Here is an 11,580-nt window from a genome sequence, read left to right as displayed (position 1 = left end):
TGCTTTGGACATTTTTAAAAAAAAATTCAAAGGTTTTTTCATTCCATAGTACAAACAAGAACATTTTCAATAACATAATGCAAAATCCAACATGGCATAAGCGTAGAATTAGAACTAGACTTGTAAATTGGAGAATTGCAGTCTCAAAACTGCCAGTCTTTGCCAGCCAAAATCAACACAAGCAAGAACCCACTTTGGGTTTGTGAAGATACAGAGGCAATCATCTTTGCTCCTGCTGCTGTTGCTTCTTGCGCTCATTTTCTTCTTAGAAGAAAAAAGATTGTGGTGGACTCTCGGAAACCCCTGGAAACCAAAGTTTCCAATTTTGCAGACCAAAAGAAGCAAAATCACAGGTCCATGGTCCCTTGCCCCTTGAACTTTTTCGCAGAACGCTCACTCGCTCGGAACTGGATCCTGCTTCCGTAGATGTAAGACACAAACCCATCCATTTCAATGCTGAAGATGTTGTTCCGCTTTGGAATAACTGAAAGGAGTCCAGAAAATTAACCTTTTGGTTAAATGGTTTAACACAGGGCACAGGTCTTACAAGGAACGAACAGAGAAATTCTCTGCGCGTTGAAATATGGTGTGGGCACGCATGCGTGCGTCCCCCCCTACGCGACCCCCGCTTTTCGCTTTTGGCACACAACGGCAAAAAGGTTAGCCATCACTGCTCTATACTGATCGAATCAGGTATGCCTACCTTTCAGCCTGTCTTCTTTTGTGACAATTTTGAACACGTACTTCGTTTCCTGGGCAACGATGCCTGTGATGCCAACGTAGGAAGGACATCTGGATTTGGTCACTGAAAGAAAGAAAGAAAAAAAAAAAAAGAGAAGGTCCTAACATTCAAACTGGACCATCTGTTGAAAAGAGCTCCCTGTTGCAATTGCTGTAATGCACTGTACTACCAAGAGCCTTGGTAGTACAGTGGTCTAAAGCACCCTGTTATTAAGACCAGCTGCCTGCAATTACTGCAGGTTCGAATCTCGCCAGGCTCAAGGTTGACTCAGCCTTCCATCCTTTCTAAGGTAGGTAAATTGAGGACTCAGTTGTGGGGGCAATAAGCTGACTTTGTATAAATATACAAAAAGGATGAAGGCTATTGCTTAACGCATTGTAAGCCGCCCTGAGTCTCCGGAGAAGGGCAGCATATAAATTTAAAAAAAAAAAAAGTGCATATGTGCATAGGGGGAAAAAATGGAAACCAGAATCACAGCTTTGAAAGGTGTCTTCTGCGTGGCTGGGTCCAAATTCCTGTTCAGCACAGAGACCCCTATTAAAGTAATTTCTATTAAGGTCAACGGGACTGCCTTTCCTTGAGGGTATCTGCTCCATGAGAACAGACAGAGAGGACACAATCCAGGTCGCTCCCTTCAAATGCTATCTTGGGGTAGGGCACCTGTCAGGGTTCCGACGGATGCCCTACTTAAATCATGAGCTTTGAGCCAAGCTTCAGAAGAAATCCAGATATTAGGAGCTTCTTGTCGGCACGTTCCCAAGTGAAGCCAGCTCTGACCCCACGTAATTTACGCCCCAATCATGACCCTGTTTCCCCCCTCCCCCCCAGGGTGTGTCATCAATCATATTCGGCAATGAAGCAATTTCACGGGTTGTAGCGATCACTCCCCTCTGGCCGCTGTGGGTAACCCTGGGAGACAGCCTTGAGAGATAAGTCTAGAATGTGCATCTCCAAACTCGACATTAAACTCTGAAATGTTATTTCTGTTTTCCTCTTAGGTTTTCTTACTGTTCTTTTTTTAATTGTTTTAACCTGTAAAAATGAAGTCTTTTAATATTGTGTGTGACCAGCCATACGCTAAATAAAATAAATCATCTGTTTCCCATCCCCCCTTGCCTATGGCAACTCAAGAGCAGGCGAGTTGACAGCACCTTTCTGTAGCGATCCCTGCTCTGGGGAACATTCTTCCCCTTGAAATCCAGTTAAATCCTTTTAGCTTTCTGGAAAGCCATTGAGAATTGGCATTTTCTCTGGGATAACAAGACTGCAGCCTGGAGAACTGCATAAAAGGAGGGATTGGATGCTGGGTTTTTCCTGGATTAGGGATGGTTTTATTTCTGTTGTTATTACTGCCATTAGTCCTTGAGGGTTGTGCCTCCCCAGATGGGCGGCCGTATCAATCTTTTAAAATAAATAAAAATATATCAATCCTATGGCTAGCCAGCCACTATCCAATGAAAGAGAACCCATCGCTATTTCTTTTGGTAAAGGGATATATGACCAAATTGCTCGAGTGGTGCGGCGGCCTAGAGGTGGAACTCTCGCCTCACAATCAGGAGGCTGTCAGTTCGATCCTAGGTAGAGGCAGGTATTTCTCTCTCTGGGCACAATGAGAATAGATCTGCTGAACAAAACTCCGCACTGGGGACAGGAAGGGCATCCGGCCAGTAAACTCTCAGCTCCATTCCCTTGCCCAGACTCCACCCTGCAAGGGATTATGGGGTCATTAAAAGAAGATGATATATAGCCAAATTGTGCTCACTGTTAGGAAGATTTTCCTGGCATTCAAGGGAACTCTCTTCCTGTAACTTAAGATGTTGGTTTCTGGGAATGCAATAATCGAGAACAGGTTTCTCTGCAGCCTGGCACACCCTTTGAGATACCAGAAAACTAACTTTTGCCCCTTCAACCTTTCTCAAGGTTCAACACGACCTTTGTCCTCCTCACCCTTGTAAAACCTAACTTCTAAGGTACCCGCAAGATGTGTAGTATTATCCCCAGTGTGGAGAAAAAAAATAAATAAACGGTAAGAACTTTTCACAGGGATCCTCAATGAAGTTGATATACAGGTCAGACAAAAAAAACAACAACTTCTTTCTATGGTGTGCAAGTAAATTCAAACAAAATCCACTACGTAAAGTTAAGGGGAGGGAAATGTGATTTAAATTTTTTGGGGGGTATAGTGTAAGTTTCAATTAAAAAAAAAAAAAAGGCAGAGGAATACCTGTCATGAGTGCTCCGTGGAAATCGGCTTTAAGCAACTTGGTTTGAATCATCTGTGGTTGTCTGCAAAACGCATGTAGAAATAGATTAAAAATTCTTCCAGAAAGTTAAACAAAAGGAAGGTAAGAGTACAAGATGTAATTTTGGAGTTACAATACATGCAAACAATTACTGTATTTTCGGAGTATAAGACGCTCTGCACCTACCTTTTTTGGGGAGGAAAACAAGAAAAAAAAAATCTACCTCCCAGCAATTGCCTCCTTGCAGCAAACAGCCAGTTTCAGTTTCAGTTTCAGTTTCAGCACAGCCTGATTAGCACAAGAAAAAAAAAATCTGTCTCTGCCTCCCAGCAATTTCCCCCCTTGCAGCAAATGGGGCGTGAGGCAATGGGCAATGGCGATCCCTGCAGCCTGAAACAGCCGATGGTCGGGAGGCCGATCCAATTGACAATCAGGTGCTTGTGGTAATCAGGCTGTGCTGAAGCTGAAACGGGCTGTTTGCTGTTTGCTGCAAGGAGGCAAATTGCTGGGAGGCAGAGGCCAAAGGGTGGGGGCCGGTAAGGCTACATTCGGTGTATAAGACGCACCCAAATTTTCACCCTCTTTTGGGGGGGGGGAAGGTGCGTCTTATACTCCGAAAATTACGGTAAACAAGATGCAATTTTCACTTGAAAATACGGCAATGATCACAGTAGTGATTAAATACAGAGCATAAACCTAACCCAGTGACAAAATAAAACAAACTTCCAGTGCCTGGCTTTGCAAAACTATTTGAGGTCAGATTCTAAATGAAGAGGTTCCAGGTTTAAATATTAAATAATATAGTTGTTATAATTTTTATTTTAAAATTTTAAGTTCCGGAGCTCACAGAATGTCTGCTTCTTTCTTTATTAATATACCTGGAACTCATATTTTTAGAATAGTTTGTAATATAGTTATACACACAAAACTGTGATTCAGCTCTTCCCCATCAGCTGGGTTTTCATATAAAAGACTTAAGGACGCATTCACATAGACCAGGGTTTCTTTTAAAAATGTGTTTTGCAAAAAGCAAGGATCCCACCAAGACACCAATACAGCCAGTTCTGTAGAGACTCCAGGAACGTGTGTTCGTGTGTGTGTTTGTGTGTGTTTTAAAAAAAGATGTTCAATGGCCATCTTTTCAAACTTTAAAAAAGTTTAAAAACCTCATTATAAACGTTTCCTTTCTCAAGCTCTGAAACGGAACAATTCTAGAATGCCAATTCCATTTGGTCTTATTGAAAGTTTTTTTTTTCCCCGCCAGAGAAGAAATCGCCAGCCTTCTGAGGGATGGCCTCCATCCCCACTAAATACGCAACCAGTTTGCAATGTAGGAAGTTAGCACCCACCCTCTCCTAGGAAAATGAAATATTCTAGGAAATAGTAAAAAGGCAGAATATTATATTTCCCTGGATGAGAAATGGAGAAACATGTTTTTAGGCAGGAAGCAGACTCACTCTTAGTAGCCCCCACCCTCCTGAATAGCCCACAACAGATGTTAGCACTTAAGAGATAAAGAGATAGCCAGGTCTATTCATAGGCAAATGCCCTCACCCAAGATCCAACAAAGGTAGCATTAGCCCTCTACCCACCTAGCAACAGAACTCAACATATGGCACCTGGGGAGATAACATCACCCAGCAAGGCTCAACCAAGCTTGGGACTCAAAAGACAACCTACAGACTTGCCCCTGCATGGCCCCATGGGAGTTTGACAACTACTGTAACGCTCTCTACATGGGGCTCCCCTTGAAGAGCACCCAGAGGCTCCAACTGGTCCAGAATGCGGCTGCACGGGTGATTACGGGAGCGACATGGCGCTCCCATGTAACACCTCTCCTGCGCGAGTTGCACTGGCTCCCGGTGGTCTTCCGGGTGCGCTTCAAGGTGTTGGTTCTCACCTTTAAAGCGCTCCATGGCTTAGGGCCAGGGTATTTACGAGACAGCCTTCTGCTACAGATAACCTCCCACCGGCCAATACGCTCTCACAGAGAGGGCCTCCTCAGGGTGCCGTCGGTGAAGCAATGTCAACTGGCGGCCCCCAGGTGGAGACCCTTCTCTGTGGGGGCACCCGCCCTCTGGAATGAGCTTCCTCCCGGAATACGACTGATCCCGGATCTCCGCACTTTCCTTAAGGCCCTAAAGACGTTTTTATTTCAGCAAGCCGGCCTAGCCTAATTAGGTTTTTTATGGGTTAGTTTTTAATTGTATAGCTTTGGGGTTTTAAATGGGGGGCCAATTGATTTAATTTATTTTAGCTATCTTAACTTTTATATTGTATGTATTTTAATTTCGGCTGTTCACCGCCCTGAGTCCTTAGGGGGAGAAGGGCGGTATATAAATTCAAATATAAATAAATAAATAAATAAAAACCAATCAGAATACAAGCTCAAGTTCAGGGCCCAACAGAGGGCATAAAAGCAAGGCACTCTCAGCATCTCGGCCCTTTTTCTGCTCAGGAACTCAAGCCATGTGATCCTGTTCATCAATAAAACCTTCTTTCCAAGCAACTTCCATGACTCCAGTGTCTTTTTCCCTACTTGGAACTGAACCCAGAAGGATATTTCTTCCAACAACAACAACAACAACAACAACAAAAAAAGAATGAATGAATGAATGAAAAGAACTGAACTTACGCATCGGGTTTCAATCCGTTGCAGAGTTCTCTAATGTACTGTTTCCAAAGCTCATGCAATGGGATAAATATCTCGTATCTGCAGAATAAGCAAAAAAAAAAAAAAAAAGCAAGGACCATATGTGATAAATTGTCCAGGGCCTCTGTAAAGTATTTCATTGGAACGGAATTTGTTCCTGGTTTAACTAACAATAGCCCTTGACTTATAACCGAGTTACAATGGCACTGCAAAAAGTGACTTGTGACTGATCTTTGCACTTATGACTATTGTAGCATCACACCAGCCCCATAATCAATGTTGCTAATGGTGGCTTTTAATTTTCCTTTGAAAATTTAGGCTGCTTGACACCTTAGACCAGGGGTCTGCAACCTTAAACACTCAAAGAGCCATTAGGACCTGTTTCCCACAGAAAAGAAAACACCAGGAGCCACAAAACCCTTCCTCTCCTGACTATTTCTTGAGCGGCCACTAAACTAGCACATGTAGTTGAATTAAACGTTCTGTTTTTTTCTAAAACTTTTCTTTTCTTGGATTTATCCATGGTTGGCCTATCAGGGGTTGAAAAGCTCAATAAACTGTGTGCTGGCAGGTGTCGCACATTGGCGGTTGGGATGCATATTTTGAGTGACAGGGAGCCGCAGCAGAGGGGTGAAAGAGCCACATGCGGCTCCGGAGCCGCAGGTTGCTGACCCCTGCCTTAGACCTATTCTAACTCTATGGCAATTGAGCTACCGTGTTTCCCCCAAAATAAGACTCTGTCTTATATTTTTTTGAACCCTGAAATAAGCGCTTGCCCTTATTGCCATGCGCTCAAAAGCCTGATTGGGCTTATTATCAGGGGATGTCTTATTTTGGGGGAAACAGGGTAATTATCTGCTAATGTTGCTTCTGGACTCTTTTTCTTTTTCTATTGGACCTAACTTGCTCCCCGCAGTGTTAACTGTTGGGGGGAAGGGGGAGCTCAATCCACAGCGATAGGCTTCCAGCTTCTTCTTCCTTTCTAAATTCAGCCAAGTGTAGGCCCTTAAACTACAATTCAAACCTCTTTAAATCTTTTTAAATAAAGCAAAAACAGTCACAGCTTTAAAAGAAGGCAGCTTAAATAATATATATATATATATATTTTAAAAAAAATAACCTACTGCCCTCTTGTGGTGAACTACCATTCCAGAAAATAACCCCCAAAATGAGCCATCACAGATTAGGGGTTTGCCAGAAAGCAGCTATATATGGGGACGGTTTATAGCAGGGATTCCCCAAGACAGGTGTGCAATATTTGGATACAAAGAGGTCAAAAGGGGTTTAAGAATCCGCAAAGGCCCACTCATGTACTTGGGGTGGTGGTGCACTTTTTTCACTCTCGCGACCTTGGAAGATAGGAGGAAAAGTGACAGGGAGGAAAACAGTTGGATAAGAGGCAGCTTATCCAACAGACTTGCCGAATGTATCTTGTCTTTTTATGTACACTGAGAGCATATGCACCAAAGACAAATTCCTTGTGTGTCCAATCACACTTGGCCAATAAAGAATTCTTTTTCTTTTTCTTCTTTTTCTTTCGTTCTATCTTTCTATCTAATCTATCTATCGCTCTATCTACCTACTTACCTATCTTATCGCTATCTCTCTCTCTCTCTAATCTATCGATTGATCGATCGCTATATCTATCTATCTATCTATCTATCTATCTATCTATCTATCTATCTATCTATCTTTTTTTTTTTAATTTGATTTATATGCCGCCCTTCTCCGGAGACTCAGGGCGGCTTACAATGTGCTCAGCAATAGCCTTCATCCTTTTGTATATTTATACAAAGTCGGCTTATTGCCCCCACAAACTGGGTCCTCATTTTACCTCCCTTAGAAAGGATGGAAGGCTGAGTCAACCTTGAGCCTTGGCGACATTCGAACCTGCAGTAATTGCAGGCAGCTGGTCTTAATAACCAGCTTAATAACAGAGTGCCCTAGACCACTGTACTACCAAGGCTCTTTATCTATCTACCTATCTCTCTTTCTCTCTCTCTCTCTCTCTCTCTCTCTCTGGAGGATCCCTTCTGAGACATTTGCCATGCCTGTTTCTTTTCTGTGGGCTCAGCTGCTTCTTATCTGACCACTTTCCTGCCTGTAGCTCTTCTTCCTGTCTCCCAAGGTTACCACGTATCATTACAGCCGATCCCAGCTCTTGCAATCCCAGAGGGCATCAAACCACCCAAAAATCAAATCAAATTAATCAATCAATCAATCATCAATCACTCCAACCGAATCGCAGGAGAGCCAGCTTGCCTTTCTCACCTCTGCTGTTCTGGAGCAATCTCAAAGAGACGCATTTCTCGCCTCTGTTTGGCCGATAACCCTTTCCTCCGTTTGACCTTCTGCCGGGTCCTCCTCGGTTGCGGGTGCTCAAGGACGACCGCTTTGTGGTTTAAGTGTTTCTCAATGTCCTCCTCGCTCTTCCCGGGCATGCTGCGTTTCAGAAAGGCCTTAACAAAGGCCTCCGCCTTGTTGGATGCTTGTGGCTGAGAAAGAGAAAGGAAAGAAGCATCTTGAACAAAGATCAAATTCTAATTTGAGGATTAGGTTATTCTTTACCCCCCAACCCATGGAAATATTTTATTTATTAGATTTGTTTAAGGCTGCTAACTCCAAAAAGACTCCAGGCTGTGAATAATAGGTCCAATATTATCATTTTTTTTTCTATTAATGACCCTGTAAATCCTTTGCATCGGAGTGGAATGGGGGGGAGGGGGGGAGAACTGAAGGGAGCTAGAGCATTTACTGGCCGGATGCCCTTCCTGACGCCTATGCAGAGTTTAGAGCAGACAATAACTTATTGCATCCAGAGAGAGAGAGACATATCTGCCACTGCCTAGGATCGAACTCACAGCCTCTTGATTGTGAGACGAGAGCTCCACCAATAGGCCACCATGTTGCTCAGGTCCCAATATTATCAATATTGAAACCATATTGATTGCCTGGACTCATTAGCAACCCTAATGATTAAAACTGAGCACGGGTTCCACAGCTACCCTAACCCGAGTCCACAGTAGAAATTACACACAGTTGTCCTTCACCATTGCATTTGCAGGAGATTTTAGGTGAGGGAACAAGATGAGGACAAATAAACATTTTTTACGTGCTTTCGAACTGCTAGGTTGGCAGAAGCTGGGACAAGTAACGGGAGCTCACCCCCATTACGCGGCACTAGGGATTCGAACCGCTGAACTGCCGACCTTTCGATCGACAAGCTCAGTGTCTTAGCCCATGAGCCACTGCGTCCCCTAATTAATAAATACCGTAAGATAAAAATACCTGAAGGTCCACAAGTTTTGCTGTCGACTCGGGCAGCTTCTTATATAACACCTCTGGAAAATAAAATATAGAGTTTACTTTAAAAACAAAGCAAAGTATATTGTTTCAGGGATATGTCCATCTTTCTCCAGGGGATGTTTGAAGTTATGAAACAACAGAGATCTAAACCATGTTGCTATAAAGACAGAACAATTAGGGAAGATGAGATTTTGCTCTTATGGCGTATGACATCCAACACGCTCAATCCAGGTTGTATTTGATGCCGGACTTTTCAAGATGAGGCACGCCTGCCAAAGCCAACTCAGAGTATGTATTTTGTTACAAGGCCTAAACTGATTGTTTTTGTACAAAGATGCTTCCTTTTTTGTTTCTGTAGGTTGCAACACAAAATAACAAATACTTCTTCAAAAAAGGCTAAACAAACAAAAATGGCAACTTTATTGTTTGAGTTGAAAAGTTACTCCATAAAAAGTAATTTGTAAAATTGTAGCAAAAAAATAAAATAAAAAATCAATTGGGAAAATGACTACTGCTAATCTACTGCCTTCTCTCCAGGGGTGAAATCCAGCAGGTTCTGACAGGTTCTGGAGAACCGGTAGCGGAAATTTTGAGCAGTTTGGAGAACCGGCAAATACTACCTCTGGCTGGCCCCAGAGTGGGGTGGGAATGGAGATTTTGCAATACCCTTCCCCCAGGAGTGGGAAGGGAATGGAGATTTTGCAATACCCTTCCCCCAGGAGTGGGAAGGGAATGGGGATTTTGCAGTATCCTTCCCCTGCCATGCCCACCAAGCCACACCACACCACGCCCACAGAACAGGTAGTAAAAGAATTTGGATTTCACCACTGCTTTCTCTTTTTATACTTAATACTCTTCTAGCAATATTCTATCATCCAGGGGGTAATAGTTTTACTCACAGTAATCTTCAATAGCCTCATCTTTCTTTTCTTTTCTTTCTTTCTTTCTTTCTTTCTTTCTTTCTTTCTTTCTCTCTCTCTCTCTTTCCTTTTTTTCTTTTCTTTCCTTCCTTTTCTTTTTTCTTTTCTTTCTCTCTCTTTTTCTCTCTCTTCTTTCTCTCTCTCTTTCTTTCTTTCTCTCTCTCTCTCTCTCTTTCCTTTTTTTTCTTCTTTCCTTCCTTTTTTCTTTTTTCTTTTCTTTCTCTCTCTTTTTCTCTCTCTTCTTTCTTTCTCTCTCTCTTTCTTTCCTTTCTTTCTCTCTCTCTCTGACTTTTCATAGTTACAATCATTGCAGCATCCCCATGAAAACTTGATCAAAATTCAGATGCTCGGCAACTGGTTCATACTTATGACCGTTGCTGTGTCCCAAGGACAGGTGGTCCCCTTTTGCGACCTTTGGACAAGCAAAATCAATAGGGAAGCCAGATTCACTTAACAAAAAGGGTCACTAACTTATCAACTGCAACGATTCACTTTAGCAACTGTGGCAAGAAAAGTCACCAAAGGGGGCAAAACTCCCTTAACAACAGTCTGACCTCAACAACAAGAAATTTTGGGCTCCATTGGGGTCATAAATTGAGGACTACCTGTACAAAAACAGGACAAAAACGGTTTGCCACCTCTTTCTTCTGAGCAGCCCTGGCAGGGGTGAAATCCAATTTTTTCCCTAAAATTGTTCTGTGGGCGTGGCTTGGTGGGCACGGCAGGGGAAGGATATTGTAAAATCTCCACTCCCACCCCACTCTCAGGGCGGGAATGGAGATTTTACTGGTGGTATTTGCTGGTTCTCCAAACTACTCGAAATTTACGCTACCGGTTCTCCAGAACCTGCTGGATTTCACCCCTGAGCCCTGGGCTTTCCAGGTGGTGCCCCATCCCTGTGCTAACAAGATCCGATTCTCCAGTCTCAGGCGGTGCCTTCTTCCAGACCAAACACGTGCCTGGAGATTCCCTAAATCCTAATTCTCCCCTAATTTTCCCTTCCCACTTAATTAGCCCCTGGAGAGAATCTGGTTCCAAAAATTACATTTGCAAAGTCAGTTAAATCGGATTAAGACTCCTTAAATAAGGGGCAAAAAAAAAACCCTCCCCAAAAATCCACCCAACCCAATCCTGTAAAAGGGATCATCTTTGCATCCCTTGCTAGAAACGAGGCTCCACTTCCCCAAAAAGGCGCCTCCTCAACCCAAACCGGAGTCACTTCGGATTAATTAATTAATTCGGATTAAGGGCTACCCTCTGCGCACGCCGGCACAGAAAGGAACAGGCCACGAATTTAGGCTCCCGCAAAGACTTACTCTCCATCTCCGTCAAAAATTTTATCCTAAAACGCGAAAAAAAAAAAAAGCCGGAATCAGCCCCCGGCTGAAGAGCCTCTCCCTCGCCTGTCCGCTTCACGAAGTAAAATGAAAGGCGCATGCGTGGCCGCCGCTCTCCGATTGGCTTAGAGGGGAAGGGAGGCGGAGGCAAGAAAGCCGCCAATAAGAACGAAGTGCGGAGCGAGTGAAATTACGCGGTACGTTGAGGTAGAAAGTGGGACTTCCATGCTGGGCTCAGGGATTCTGGGAGTTGAAGTCCGCAAGTCATGAAGGGGGCCAACGTTCCCCACCTCAGCTTTATCATAGAAGCCCTAAAGCAGTGTTTCTCAACCTTGGTAGCTTGAAGATGGGTGGACTTCAACTCCCAGAATCCCCCAGC

The 11,580-nt window shown here is 43.5% G+C and overlaps 1 protein-coding gene across 1 annotated transcript; it reads right to left on the bottom strand.

The window, feature by feature from the left end:
• POP4 (POP4 ribonuclease P/MRP subunit) lies at positions 1–11,315 on the bottom strand. The gene is made up of 7 exons (XM_034425727.3): positions 11,181–11,315; positions 8,927–8,979; positions 7,910–8,133; positions 5,621–5,698; positions 2,967–3,028; positions 704–805; positions 1–484 (listed from the first exon to the last, which is right to left on the bottom strand). Exons 1-7 carry the CDS (start codon positions 11,299–11,301, stop codon positions 348–350), a joined length of 777 nt encoding a protein of 258 aa, XP_034281618.2. The 5' UTR covers positions 11,302–11,315; the 3' UTR covers positions 1–347.
• Between the last annotated feature and the right edge of the window lie 265 nt (positions 11,316–11,580).

This window comes from Pantherophis guttatus, chromosome 11 (genome assembly GCF_059756535.1).
Source record: "Pantherophis guttatus breed Tessera chromosome 11, ASM5975653v1, whole genome shotgun sequence".
NCBI lineage: Eukaryota > Metazoa > Chordata > Lepidosauria > Squamata > Colubridae > Pantherophis > Pantherophis guttatus.
Note: the sequence above shows the minus strand (reverse complement) of the source record. Positions and strands in the feature narration are given on the sequence as shown.